General features: G+C 42.6%; 1 protein-coding gene across 4 annotated transcripts in view; it reads right to left on the bottom strand.

Annotated features, from left to right (window-relative positions):
- The window catches only part of camkk1a (calcium/calmodulin-dependent protein kinase kinase 1, alpha a), a 128,037-nt gene that overhangs the window by 83,552 nt on the left and 29,499 nt on the right, over nt 1-14,986 (bottom strand). For 3 of the 4 annotated variants that reach the window (XM_050038147.1, XM_050038132.1, XM_050038140.1), the window contains exons 2-3: nt 9,226-9,676; nt 91-138 (exon numbers count right to left, since the gene is read on the bottom strand). In XM_050038147.1, coding sequence (XP_049894104.1) covers nt 91-138; nt 9,226-9,555 — 378 coding nt within the window. In that variant the 5' untranslated portion in view covers nt 9,556-9,676. Of the gene's footprint in view, nt 1-90; nt 139-7,670; nt 7,760-9,225; nt 9,677-14,986 lie in introns of those variants that run through there. The other variant, XM_050038155.1, reaches the window with a different exon arrangement.

Here is a 14,986-nt window from a genome sequence, read left to right as displayed (position 1 = left end):
TGAACCAAGGGTCAGTCTTCTCCAAGCTGCTGCTGCTCTTTCACCAAACTGCTCCGAATTGAACAGATGGCAGAAAACCATCACACTCACCTTTCCAATCTCACTCTTCAGCTTATACTGGTTCAACTGGATACAGTCCTGTTAGGGGGGGAGAGAAAGAGAGAAAAGACAGCAACATGAGGAACTGAATCATCAACATAAACATGACAGAGAGAATTCATCCTCTAAAGCAAAAAGAAAACAGGGCCGCCTTCAGAACAGGAACAAAACGTCCCCGCTGTGTGTGTGTATACACGTTGAAAGTCATTTATTTCAGAGATGTAGGTAACGATGCAGTCTGCAGTTTCTGTTTACTGTCTGCAAATCCATTAGAGAGCTACTGCTTAAATGGCTGATTTGCAGTTCCATAGCAACCGCTGCTACAGCTCGGAGTCAGCCAGGAGCACGGCAGAGGAGAGCAGGACAGAGAGGGGGGAGAGTTTGGTGGTGGGGAGCATTTCACGGGGCTGAACAGGCAGCGAAGTCAATGAGCAGAAAGTGAGCAGGGGTAGAAGTGTGAAAAAGAAGGTGATGGAGCCATGGAAAAAATGGATTGAAAGCAGTTCTCTCATTACAGTTTTGGGGGGGTGATGGCATAGCGTGAGCTGAACCAGTGCCTGAGGCTTGATACTGGGACGTGTTTACAGGATGAGAGGAGGTAGGAGAACACAGATGTAACAAAGCAGAGTAGTGTGGCAGGACTGAAAGCACTGCACAGTGCAGGGCAGGACTTCACTCGCCACCAGGCGAGGTATTTTAGAAAATATGACATTATATAATAAGCTGCTGGTTATGTGAGCTGTTGTTGCTGCAGGAGATGTCAGGATTGTGCATTGGAGGGTGATGCACTGTAGGGTTATGATGGTGTGAATTACTGTGGGTAGGGATTATGACAGAGATAGAACAGAAGACGGGGCTTTGGTAGGTGAAGCAACTTGGAAAAGGCTTGCTTTGATTGGTGGAAAAGAGATAAAGAGAATAAAGAAAATAGGGCGGCAAAGGATAAAGGGAAAGGCAAATGAGGAGACACCAAAGAAAAGAGCAGTAGGAGGGACTGTCTGAGAGGACTTCCATTGGGTTCACAGTTTGCCGGCACATGCTCAGTGGGCACTGCACTGCAGTTAATACTCTGTCAGGACTGATGGATAAAGAGGGCCAAGCAGAAAGCCTTAAATACATCTGCCACACTGGCACATGCGTGCACACATGAAACTCCAATGCTTCACTGGACCACAATAAATCTTTGGAGGGCTCTTTTGGTAAATTAACAGCGCAGCCCCGCTGTCTTCCCTCAGTATGCAACTCAGCCACTTCTGCTCTCCGTGAGTCCCTTCAGATTTCCCTTTGTCCTCCTTTGTGTCTGATCCGTACCAACTTCTCCATCCATTACTCAACAACTGATCAATATCAGCGCATACATAACTGCCGCTGTGGCGTTCAAAATCAATGGCCCTGCATTTCATTCCTATGGTGAATAATGAGCAAGCCTGCTTCAGGAAGTATGTAATAAAAAGGGAACTTGTGTTTGGTTGTATTTAAAGGCTGTAGTGACGTTTTAAAATGAGCTTTGATGGAAATGTATTCTGCCTGTGGCAAAATGAGACCAATGCAGAAGAAGATGGGTTGTTCTGTGGTGTTTTGTATGTGTTCTGAGGGCGGGTGCAAAAAAACCTATCCCGGCAGGAAACGCAGCAATGTCTCGATAACAAACAATCACTTTTTGTTGCACTTTACACACTTTTGTGTAAAACAAAACAAAAACATAGTGGTCTTTTAGTAAAACCAACCACTTTTCGTGGCACTATGCTGGCAGGAAATGCAGCAATGTCTTGGTATAAAAAAAAACACTTTTTGTCGCACTTTCGTGGAAGAAAATGGAGAGATGTTTCAGTAAAAAAAAATCCACTTTTCGTGGCACTATCCTTGCAGGAAATGCAACATGTCTTGGTAAAAAACAACCACTTTTTGTCGCATTTTCCCAAAATAAAATGTAGTGATTTTTCAGTAAGAACAAGAGCTTTTCGTGGCACTACCCTGGCAGGAAACGCAGTGATGTTTCCATAAAAAAGTGCTTTTCATGGCACTAGTCCTGGTGAAAAAAAAAAAAAAAAACAGCGACGGGTTGCTAAGAACCCCTCGTGTTTGATACCTAAAAAGCTGCTGTAAAACTGCGGCGCCTCGCTAAAACACAATGGGTTTTGTTGCTTGCAGCGTGGCAGTGTTTTTGCTCTGGGTGACACGCTATTCACCATCCGCTCTACCTCCCACTGACCAAAGTCAGCTCATCTACAATGTAATGTTAGAAATGTTGATATGACAGATATGAAACATGCACAGTTAACAAATTTGTGGTCTGCAATACCGTACAGTGCCAACATTTTCTTCTAGCTGGTGCAAATGGAAGAAATGTGATACATCAATTTTTGGCACATTGGTGGAGGATCATCCCCAAGAGGAAAGACAACTGTCTCTCTTTACTTTTAGATTCACTAAAAGGTGAAATAACAAATGAACACAGATTCAGTTTTGAATCCAGTATCGACCACTACTGCACTTGATGAGAGTCGAGATAAGCACATCATTCATTGTACTACTGCACCATGAAGACAAATAGACAGTAACATTTATCTTTGCTCAAAGGGCTGCCAAAGTTATTGCTTTTTAAATTTCTACTTCTACTGCTGCTAATGCTAATATACAGTTAGTCAGACATTACAGATACAATGTACAAGACTGTGTGAACGTCTAAGAGTTCCCATACAGTCAATTCACTGGGACATTAAGTTCCAGTATCATAAATGTCATTTCTAATCCTTACTCATAAAAAGAGAAACGTTTTTCATTTGAATCCATTCTGGTGTAACACAAAGTGGCAATAAATACAAAGACAGGACTCATCTCATCTATGTAGCAAAATGATCCTGAGAGCTTTCACAGAGTACCACTGGATTAATTCCTATGGAAATGACACGCATGATGGCCGGGTGGGTCAACGACTCGCATATGACCTCAACGACTCTGTAATAGTTCACACCCACACAGGGTTTAAAGCCTGCGACTCCACACCAGCCAGTTAGAACTGAAAAAGCTTCTTGGATGAGAGATGAAATGTCTTCCAAGAAACTCAAGCAAGTCCAATTACCTACAATATAGCACTTAGGATGCCCATGGAAATGTTCAGTTTCCTGTTGATGGACATTTAGTTTGTGTGTTTTATGTCCACGTCTGTATGGAGTGGTGGAAAGATGAGGCCAACCTAGAAGAAGCAGCATTGCTTTGGTCCCCTCGGTGCCATGCCATTGATCCAATGGCTCATAATGTCAAAGCCGCAATAGTCTGAAAATGTCCCATTTGTCCAACAGCCTTCTATCCTGAAAACAAATGTGCATCGCTCTGAAGGGCTGTTTCTCAGACAGCACTCTCCCAAACAGAAGCATGTGGCTAATTATTTTGCTGAACAACCTTATCGGACCTTATTACTAACCCAACCAACAAAGGCAATGACTACTAGCCAATTAGTGGAAGAGTAGGGCTTGGTTTTGGGAAAACAAGACGTCTGACAAATGAGCTTCAGGTCCAGTGGTACATTTTTTTGATTACTAGGGCTTCAGAACAATTGTCTGTCCCTGTATCTTAGGCAAAAAGCCAATGGGATTTTTCCACTGGATTTTGGATTATTGCAGAAAATAGATCTGTGGCAAACAAACGTTCATGATATACTTACACGTTTGTTTGGCAAGATAACCTTCACAAACACCACTTTGCGATTTTTGAAGCATAAATGCAATTGCCAGAAGTAAAAAGCTAACATTAGGCTATACTGCATGACCTAATTCTTTCATTTATTCATTTTCGGTAACCACTCCTGTTGGGGGTCATGGTGGGTTGGAGCCTATCCCAGCTGACATTGGGTGAGACGCAGGGTACACTCTGGACAGGTCGCCAGACTATCACAGGGCTGACACATAGAGACAGACAACCATTCACACTCACATTCACACCTATGGACAATTTAGAGTCACCAATTAACCTGCATGTCTTTGGACTGCGGGAGGAAGCCGGAGCACCTGGAGAAAACTCACACCGACACGGGGAGAACATGCAAACTCCACACAAAGGGGTTCCCCCATCTCCTGGTTTGAACCCTCTTACTGTGAGGCCACAATGCTAATCACTGCATCACCATGCCACCTGCATGACCTAATGTTACAACCATATCAAGACTAAAGCCATTTTTGGCGCGGTGCTGCGTGATGATGTTCTGTAGTCTCATCTAGCTGCTTGTTAGCTATCCTCTTTTTTTAAGACACATAGAAGCTTCAAAGTTCACTGATACTGATGTATCTTTATGTCGTAACAGATGTTCAGCAAGATAATCTTCACAAATAAACCCAAGTTTTATGATTTTTTTTTAAGCATCAATGCATTCGCCAAGTAAAAAGCTAACGTTAAGCTGTGAACAAACTACACCGTGGTCGCATGACTTCAGCGTCACCACCACTGAACTCGTGTTTGGTAAGATGACGTATAATGTCCCCGACAACACTTGTAGTCTCATTAAGCCACTTGTTAGCAACTGCCTTATTTAAGACACATAAAAGCTGCAAAATTTACAAGTGGGGTACTTTGTGACAAATTTGAATGCTGCAGAACCAAATGTGAAAATCCCCCCAAAAAACACTGACTTCGAGATGAGGGAACCAGAAGTGCAAGAACAGCAACTCATTTCTGGGTTTCAGACTCATTCCTGCAGCACTCCTTTTGTTCTTTGTTTCAGTTATTGTATAATATGGGCGCTGTAGACCACTGTGGTAAACTGTACTTGATACTCTGTTTTGATACAAGTCATTAAGCTACAAAGCACTAACCCTGTATTTTTTTGGGTGGTTTTATTTGCATTCTGAGTCCTAAGTCTAACCCACACAATAGAGAAGTGAATGTATTCTGATATCCATCCCATTTCCCAAGGGAGAGAAAATTATACGCATCACATGTATGTGTACAAAACAGAGTCAAAGACAATCACAGATGTGATGAGAAAGAGGAGTTTCCTGCAACACAGAGAAAGGAGCTTCTGAGCTTTAGTTAAACCATTATATAAGCTCTACACACAGTGGTTCCTCATGTGGATTAGTACGAGACTTCCCAAATTGTCACGGAGGACATTTTTGTGTCTATAATGAAGGTGGAAAGATAACAGATACTGACACCAATTATGACAACTGGCATGTGTGAGTAATTCTTATATGCTCTCTCATTGTGGTAACTGCTGTTATATTAAGTAACAGTGAGGAAACTCAAAATGTCAGCCACGATGGATGTTTGTGCATTCAAGATATGCTTCTTTCTCTCTCTCTCTCTCTCTCTCTCTCTCTCTGCTGTGTCATGCTGTAGATCCAGAGAGAGCAGGGAAATACAAGCAACATGAGTCCTTTTTATGGTTCAGTGCGAGAAGCTGCAACTCCATTTTCAGATAGGAGAGGACACAGTGACAGGTCTGCAAGTCTGTGGCAGCAGTCTGTTAAATTCAGAGGGGCTCCACATCCTGGCAGATGTCATGAATATTTAATGTTCACTCTGAATCGGAAAAAGTCAGGAGGAAAATGGAGATTCGGCAGTCACCCGCAGCTGCATTATACTCTGTTTTCGTGGGTTAGCAAAAAGGACGTGCATATTTTCAGCTGCTTGTTTTCTACATTATATAGATTAAGATACTTATCCTTACTGATAAACAATCTACAACAGCCTCCACAGGTACAGTTTTGAAGTCATTTTGGCAAATAATATGCTTATTTATTTCTTACCTCTCGTGTGTACATTACTGGCAGCAGCTTTGCACAAAAGCTACCTGGATTCTTTCCAAAGGTACCAAAATACACCTCCCAGCAACTCCGATGCTTACTGATTAAAACAATATATCTCTGGAGTTTATTCCATACAAAAAAACCCCACAAATGTTAAAATGATACTTTGCAGTTTAATAGGAGGTTGTGGGACTGTGTACAAGACTATTTCTTCACGAGGCACAGACTTCTGAGAGTCTCCACCACAACCTCAAGGTGAGGTTTTCAATTAGACTCTCTGGAACTGTCCTGAAATGGTTGAAGTCATATCTTGTCTCATGACAGGAAATACTTTGTCTAGATTGGTAGCTATAAGTCAGAGCAGATGGCCATGACATGCGGAGTCCCACTGGGATCCATTTTGGGACCCCTATTATTTAATCTCTGTATACTTCCATTAGGCCAAACCATACAAATTAATAAAGTAGCCTACCATAATTATGCAGGTGACACGCAAGTATATCTCTTTCAACAGGTGAACATCTGTGTCACTGTACTGAGAAAATCACTGAATGGATGCATCAGCATTTTCTTCTCCAACTCAACAGAGATAATCCCTGCATAATTGTCTTTGGGCCATGGAAAGAAAGACAGAGTGTCAGCTCTTGTCTTGAGGCTGTCTTTCTAATGACATAGAGTCACGCAAGAAAACTTGGTGTTATCCTATACTCAGATTCAAATTTCCACAGCCACATCAAATATGTACCATCATCTGCCTATGACCATTTAAAAAACATTGCCAGAGTTAGAGGAATAATATCAAAGCAAGACCTTGAAAAGCTCGCCCACGCCTTTATTTCCAATAGATTAGATTACTGCAATGGTCTGTTCGTAGGCCTTTCAAAACAAGCTGTTCAGAAACTTCAGCTCATACAAAAACTAGGAAATATGACCACATTACACCAGTTCTAAAATCCTTACACTGGCTACCTGTCACTCAGAGAATTTACTTCAAAAGTCCTGCTGCTTGTGTATAAATGACTCTGTAGCTCAGTGCCCAAATATATCTCGGACATTCTTGTGACATATGAACCTTCTAGAATACTTACGACATCTGGGGCCGGCCTACTGACCATCCCAAGAGTAAAAAGAACATGGTGAAGCACCGTTTTGTTATCATGCAGTATAAACCTTGTGAAAAATAAATCACTGTTTTCAGCTGGCACTGTGCCATAAAAACAGTTGGTTTTTTACCAAGACATCGCTGCATTTTCAGCAGGGATTGTGTCCTCAAAACTGGGTATTTTAAGCCAAAGCATGATCATTTCCTAACCACAACCAAATGGTTTTTGTGGCTAAACCTAACCAGATATTAACTACAGCATTCTTCAATGTTAAAGTTTTAACATATCTGCTACATAATAATGTGCAAATGTAACCTACCCATGGTTTGCAGAAAAGTACAGTCAGTGCCAACATGTTTTGTCATGATTGGGTTGAAATGTCTACAAACAGTCATGCACACGCAGGAAACAAGTAGAAATGCTCCAAATGATTACCATGGCAAATCAATTGCTGCTTCCACCCCCTCACCCCCTCACTTCTTTAATGGCGTATTCAGCAGAACAATGCTGGCACCTGACTGATGAAGCAGTCAGAAGTGCTCTTCAGTCAAAGCCAACATCAGAACAAAACGCTCTCACATGTTCGTGCAACATCTGCTCACAGTGCAGAGCCTGGAGTGTTATGTAGGCTGCAGAAGCTGGATAATGATGCATTAACATAAATCAGCCAATACACAGAAGCATGTTTCCACGATGGGTGCTAATGGGAGACAAGTGTACACACCTTCTCACGCTTCCCTGTCATGTTGTCCACCAGCCCTCAGCTCCTCTGTCTTTGGCGATGGTGCAGAGATATTGAGCTATACGGTGTCTTGTATCTAGTTATGACCACTGCTCTCATAAGCACAATGGAGCCGCTTTCTCTCAGTCTGTGTTTCACTCCCTGCTATGTTACCACCTGTCACACCCAACTGCAGACAGTCATGCCAGCAAATGTCCAAATCAGAGGACTGCAGAGACGGTCATTTCAGAGCGTCTAGGTGTTTTACATGAAAGCTTCAAGCTTTTAGACTTTTACTGGATTATTATGCAGACATGGCTCATCATTGAACAGCATGGCCAGTATCTGCCTCAGTATCTTCTATTCTTCTCAAATGTAATGCTGCTGCTGCTGTTAAGGCCTTTTTGATGATTATTTAATGATTTGCACACATCACTGCAGTTTGTATGAGAAAGCTGTCTTCCTTATACGACCACAGAATGGAGCACTGGTTCAATTTTCTTTATAAGGTCCCAAAGTGCCCTCTTATTTACGTTCTCTACTGACTGCTAAATTTATCCGGAGCTGCAAACTTCGGTCAAGCAGACAAATTATGTAAGTCATAATTTTTGCACATCTTGGTGTGAGCTACAGTCACCTTAAACTAGATTCAAATCTTTAAGCATTAAACTGTGCCAATTAAGTTTTTGATTAAATGTGCTGTTTACAGTAAGTCTGCCCATCCATCCATGGGGAAGCTGACAGAACTTCACCAAATAATTGTATTAATTACTCAGATGTAGAAAGACAGGGGTATAGGAAAGGAAATCGAAAACAAAAAACAAAACAAAACAGGAAGGATCAAACGTCTTGCCAGAAGAGTAGTGAAAGCTACAACCACGTGTTTTTACGAGGGCTATTTAGCCCCCAAATGTGGTTGTTTTTAGGGACTTTTAGGGACTTTTCCGGCAGCTTATTAGCTCTCAAATGTGTTTCTTTTTTAAGCAACCCATGGCTCTCTGTCCTGCAGCATATTAGCCCCCAAATGTTGGTGTTTTTTAGCATCCTGTCGCCATTTCTCTTGCCTCTTGGATAGTGCCATGAAAAGCATAAATGCAAAGACAAAGGCAGGCAGTCCAAAAATGCACCGGAGACACTCAGACTGTGTTAAAAATCTTTTATTAATACATGTATAACCTGCCCGTTTCGACTAGAGGGTCTTCATCAGGGTGTACACCCTGATCTTTAACTACAGTCAGAGTGCCTCGGATGCATTTTTGGACTGCCTGCCTGTACTTTGGGCTTTTACACTCATGGCCAGTCGTCATTTTTTATCTTTAGGTTTAAGGACTATTTGGCCACTGAATGCACGTTCTGTTACTGAACAAAACGAATTAATTGTTTGATGAAATTTGCTGTTTCTTTGTTTATGTGAAACTTTTTATGCTGCTGTCTTTGCCAGGATTCCTTTATCAACGAGATTTTAAATCTCAAAGGGAATATTCCTGGTAAAAACAAAGAAAATTTACATAAAAAATAAAACAAGAGTAATCTATTTGAATAAAAATCATTTCCTCACATTAGCGTCTGATATGGACACACGTTTAGACTCCACGGTGGGCCTGCGAGCCACACGAGGGGATATGTGTGTGTATCCTCCTCCAGAACCTGACATGTAAGTGCCTCTCTCCTGCAGCGAGAACTTCCTCCCCGTCAGGTGAGGCCGCAACGCATGAATCCTCTTGGCCTGAGCCCCATCCGGCTGAGCCCCGCCATTCCTCACGCCGTTGGTAGCTGAGCCATCTGAGTCTTTCGTCGTCATGGCAGCCATGATGTCCGTGAGGCTGCCAGTCTGCTCCTTGGTGTCGGGGTCCAGCCTCTCACGGCCAGAGTCACTGCTCATAGCCATGGCGGGCGGAGAGGTTGGAGCGGCACAGGAGCAGGTGGCGGGGAGAGTATTTGGAAGCACCCACCAGCATCAACGTGACCTGGTCCAGCCTCCGGTCACAACGTTCAGCGTCCCTCCAGAGCTGGAAAGACAGAAAGAGAAAATGTACGCTCAGTTAGCTACAGTAAAAAGAGCTCATCTACAATATTTGGATCAAGAGAAATCATTTTTAACAATCATCTTGGTTTAAAATGCTTGTTAGATAAACTGAGTTGGATTCATGTGTGTAACAGTTTACAAGACTACAGCCATGCTTCCATAAATGGAATAAACCAAAAATCCCATCATAGACAGGTTATTTACGTCCATGTAAACGCACTCATATTATGAGTATTATATTCCATATATTCAATATTATCATATATGCATCATTATCATGATGCCAGTGTTTCATTCTTAAATATTATTATTAAATTATTGTCAATATAGGTACATTGCAACACCCATGTTCTGTTTAAGTCGCTGCTTTCCCAGCAACGCTAGCGCCAACTTCAAGCACAACAACAACAACAATGGCGTCTATATCATCTCTTTACAAGAGTTGGCTTTGGAGCCTACATTGGATCCCAAACACAACTGGTTCAACACATTTGTACTGCTCATCGTGATGGCTACGGACAGCAACTACGTCTGAGAAGAAAGTTAATTACCCAACATTTTTCAATTCTTATTAACACTGAATTAAAGATGTTAACGATGCTCACGATATTTCTGTCCTTAGCCCCTGATGTAGGCCATTCTTGCTACTAGATCAGCATTGTGTTACTGCCGCTCTGGATCCAGTTTTTCTGGCTGAGAGCCGATTCTTTGGCTGCTGAAACCTGAAGAACTGGTTTGACAAAAGAACCGGATCTGAACAGGCCCTGTTCAGTGGTATGTGTGAGGATACAGGCACAGCTGTGCTTTCAGTGACAGTATGTACTAGCAGCTGAGAATGATGGGAATTTTGGGGGGGTTATTTGGTCATAAACTCAACAAACTAAGACCTGACAATGCGATGAATGAAAACTTAGGGGATCACCGCAGTTACAAATTATGCAAAGAAAACCTAAATGCACTAAATTTCATGTTAAACCATCCAATAATTTAAGAAATGATTTACATCATCTGGGAATGAATGCCATGAAAATTTCATCTTCTTACTGTGAGGCAACAATGCTAACCACTGCACCACCATGCTGCCTAATTTCATGGCAGTCTATCCCGAAGATGTCATCACATTACAGCCTGGACCAAAATGCAGACTGACTGACAATGGCAGCCCCAAAGCTACACCGCTAGCATGGCTAGCAATTTTTTTCATAACATACTCCAAAAGATATTTCAATGGTGTTCATTATGTCTTTAGTTTCTGATAATGACTTTTGTTGTGCTTTTATCTCAGACATGTTAGGATGAACAGGGAAGAGGGGGCATACATGCTCTCCCACACCTGGAGCAGCATCCTGGAGAGGCGGCAGACAGACAGCAGGAAGCGTGACGGTCACACCTCCCTAGTACCGGCTGATTAACAGATCAGCTGATAAAGACGCGTCACAACCACCACCAAGTGACACTTCTGAGGAAGGCGGAAGTTTCCGCCGAAACATGTCAAGGTATGTAACATCCTAAAATGTCTGAGATAAAAGAACAACTAAAGTCATTATACTCCAAAATAATTTTATCAAATAATCCATGCTCTTTTATTTGGTACAATAAAATAAGTTAGTGTAATGGATATTATAACGCTGCACCTGTTAAGGGAGTTTATTTGACTGTGTTAGCTCATTAACATTTGCCTCAACTGGCTCATCATGTTCTTGGTCAACATGTCCACATTATGAGCAGTTTTCAGGAAGTGTCTTGTGTCATCGACAAAATATTGCTAGCACAAAATGTTACTTTATAATATCATATTTCAAATGGTTAACTGTCTGGCCGACCAAAATTAAATTTCCATTGCATGTAAAGTAAAACCTTTAAAATCTCACAGATATCTGGCCAGCCGCATTTTGCAGTGAGAGCACCTGTGAGACTGAAGTTTAATCAACCACTCAGATAAAAGAGAAAATGCTGTGTGTGTGTGTGTGTGTGTGTGTGTGTGTGGGGGGGGGGGGGGGGGGGGGGGGTCAGGTTACTTACAGTAGACATGCGCTCATAAATTGAAATTAATGTCCCCCTGATAAAACCCAACCCAAATGATGCAAAGCTAATTGTGCTTTATGCCTCTGCTCATGGCTCCCTGTATGCCCATGAAATGCTTGTGGGTGGACTGACACACAAAAGAATGCACACATGAAAACGACTGAAGGTATTGTGTGCACACAAAATGTTTAAGCTGGATTTGTTTATTGTGCTTCTTCTCTTTCATGTCTAATGAAAATCCAGTCAGCAGCAGATTTCCACAGACAGAGAATATCAAAGCTCTGTAGTACATCTGGCTCAGGTTTTGTTCTGCAGATGGAAGAACACAGATATGCAAAGTGAGCCCATGCCCAGCCACTCAGGGAAAAGGAAAGGCACTCTGACGGGATCCATCTATGTAACAGAAGGAATCAAGAGGGATAATTGTAGTGGTTGTTTTTTCCTGCCAAACACAAAGTCGGTTGTGTGGTTATTAGACACAGAGATGGTCAGTAAATGGGCCATGTTGTGCTATTCCTGAAGTGTGTCAGGAAGGTAGAGCTTCATCTTCAAAAATAACACTGTGTTCCACTTTGTCCAGGTGGGTCACACTCGTTCATCTGTTTGCACAGCCATGGCTCCATCCCAACGGCAGTGTGTCACATTTTTGGCCATACTAGACTTTTGCCAGAACGCAGAATGTCCATAGAGAATATTTCTGCAAAACACTCACTAAAAACATGAGTCATTTGTTTTCCCGACAGTAATTTCCAGTCTGACAACTACTTATAACGAAAGCATTGATCAGCTGATTGTGCTGGATTCAAAATCACACCAAAAATCAAATTAAGAAAACTGAAATCACAGGCTGATCCAACTTGCGTGAATTGTTATCACAGCAACTCATAATGTGACTCAGCAGTGTGTATGGCCCCCATGTGCCTGTACGCACACCCGACAACGTCTGGGCATGTTCCTGATGAGTTAGGGAATGGTGTCCTGGGGGATCTCCTCCCAGACCTGATCAGGGCATCAGTGAGCTCCTGGACAGTCTGTGGCGGTTGCACTGATACGTAATGTCCCATAGGTGCTCGATTGGATTAAGGTCAAGGGAACGAGAGGGCCAATCAATAGCATCAGTGCCTTCATCATCCAGGAACAGGCCTACACACTCACTGACCTACCACCAAACTGGTTATGCTGGATGATGTTACAGGCAGCATAACGTTCACCACAGCACCTCCAGACTCTTTCACGCCTGTCAGATGTGCTCAGTGTGAACCTGCTCTCATCTGTGAAAGAGCAGGGCACCAGTGGCGGCCCTGCCAATTCTGGTGTTCTCTGGCGAATGCCAATCGAGCTGCATGGTGCTGGGCAGTGAGCACAGGTTCCAGGAGAGGATGTCAGGCCCTCATGCCACTCTCATCAAGCCTGTTTCTGACAGTGTGGTCAGAAACATGCTCACCAGCAGCCTGCTGCAGGTCATTTTGTAAGGCTCTGGCAGTGCTCCTCCTGTTCCTCCTCACACAAAGGAGCAGATACCGGTCCTGCTGCTGGGTTGATGCCCTTCTACGGCCTTGTCCAGCTCTCCTTGTGTAACGGCTGGTCTCCTGGTGTCTTCTCCATGCTCTTGTGACTGTGCTGGGAGACACAGCAAACCTTCTTGTGACTGCACATATGGATGTGCCATCCTGGAGGAGCTGGACTACCTGTGCAACCTGGCGTTGAGAAAATCTCCCTCTTTCTCACAGCCTAATGTTGGCAGGTATGGAAGAGTCAAAACTGTTCTTTGTTTCTGTTGTGTTAACAGTAGTGATGTCCGTTTGATGTGGTTTGGTCAGGGCTATGGAATATTAATCAGCCATGTTTTCTGGTACATAGAATATATTAACACACAAAAGCTATCGGATATAAACAATGACATGAGGAATTCTGCATTAAAACCAAACTCCATCAAACAGGAAGGTGACCTGCAGGCATTAGAGAGGAGCACAGACGTGTCACCTGTAGGAAACGAATAAGTGGTAACCTCACATGCTGCTGTTCTGCTGACGAGATCGTTTCATCCATAAATGTTTGATTACAAAAATATCCATGGATTCACAATTCAGACAAGAAGAATGGCTCGTCACGAATGTCACATATTTATCTTTGTGGGTGAGAAAGCACACTGGTTACCAATTACACACACACACACACACACACACACACACACACACACACACACACACACACAATCATCATCTGTCCATTTCCATATTTCAGATGTCTGTTATTCAATCTATGTAAATTACAAGTGCAGGAAAAAACCTTTTAACTGTGGAATGCATTGTTTGACTCCTGACTCACTGAGCAAAAACAAAAAGGAACTGTCATATTTTGCTAATTCTTATCACAACCAGTGATTATCTGTCTGTTGAAACGGGTCGCCCTCCACTGCAGCGACACTCAGCCCACTGCATGTGTGAGCAGTATCCTGGTGGGAGTGGGTGGCGGAGGAGCAGCAGCACTGGTCTGCCTATTAATTTTAGACTGTTGTTTGTTTAGAGAAGCAGGTGACTAAACTTAACTGATTTCATTCCATTGTTGAAATCCATCACCAGAAAATTCACACACTTAGATCACTCTTATCATTGTCCTATTCATCCACACTAAATGCAGAGTGCTATCTACCAGCAATACTTTAATACTCTACTCATCCATTCAAGCTTCCTTTTCTCATGGTAGTTGTATTCTGTGCATATCTTAATTTTTTTGCCACTGTCAGAACTGTCAGAAATTAATTACTTCTGAATGGTGTTTGATGTCTTGTCTGCACAATCATACTGCCTTCAAAGAGGAACACAGACAGATCATTTTGATATTTTACAGAAAGTTTAAATATCAACTTTTTATTGGAACTTTTGGCCACACAGAGTCAACCCATGCTGCGCTTCCATTACCAGTTTATGCAGCACGTAAACAAGATGGACTATCTCCAGAGTCGGGTCAAAGCACCCCCAACCATCTCCCTGAGGGTTGCGTGACATTGGATGGGCTTCAATGTCATTCAGGGACAATTCAGCATCATCCTGGCGTTTTTTTTAAGCAATAAGCGGTAGATGTCGAGCAAATTCCCAACAACGGCCTGAAAATCCATGATGACACTTTGCTGGCTACCAACAACTGTTTCATTGTGCTGACATGCCGAGTCACACCAAGCCAAGCCAGCACATGTGTATGTAAAAGGGCTATAAGCAATTCATAACTGCGATACCACTTCTTTTATTTATATACTTTAAGTGAGCGA

The sequence above is a fragment of the Epinephelus moara genome, chromosome 3 (genome assembly GCF_006386435.1).
Source record: "Epinephelus moara isolate mb chromosome 3, YSFRI_EMoa_1.0, whole genome shotgun sequence".
NCBI lineage: Eukaryota > Metazoa > Chordata > Actinopteri > Perciformes > Serranidae > Epinephelus > Epinephelus moara.
This window is presented reverse-complemented; position numbering and strand designations above follow the sequence as displayed.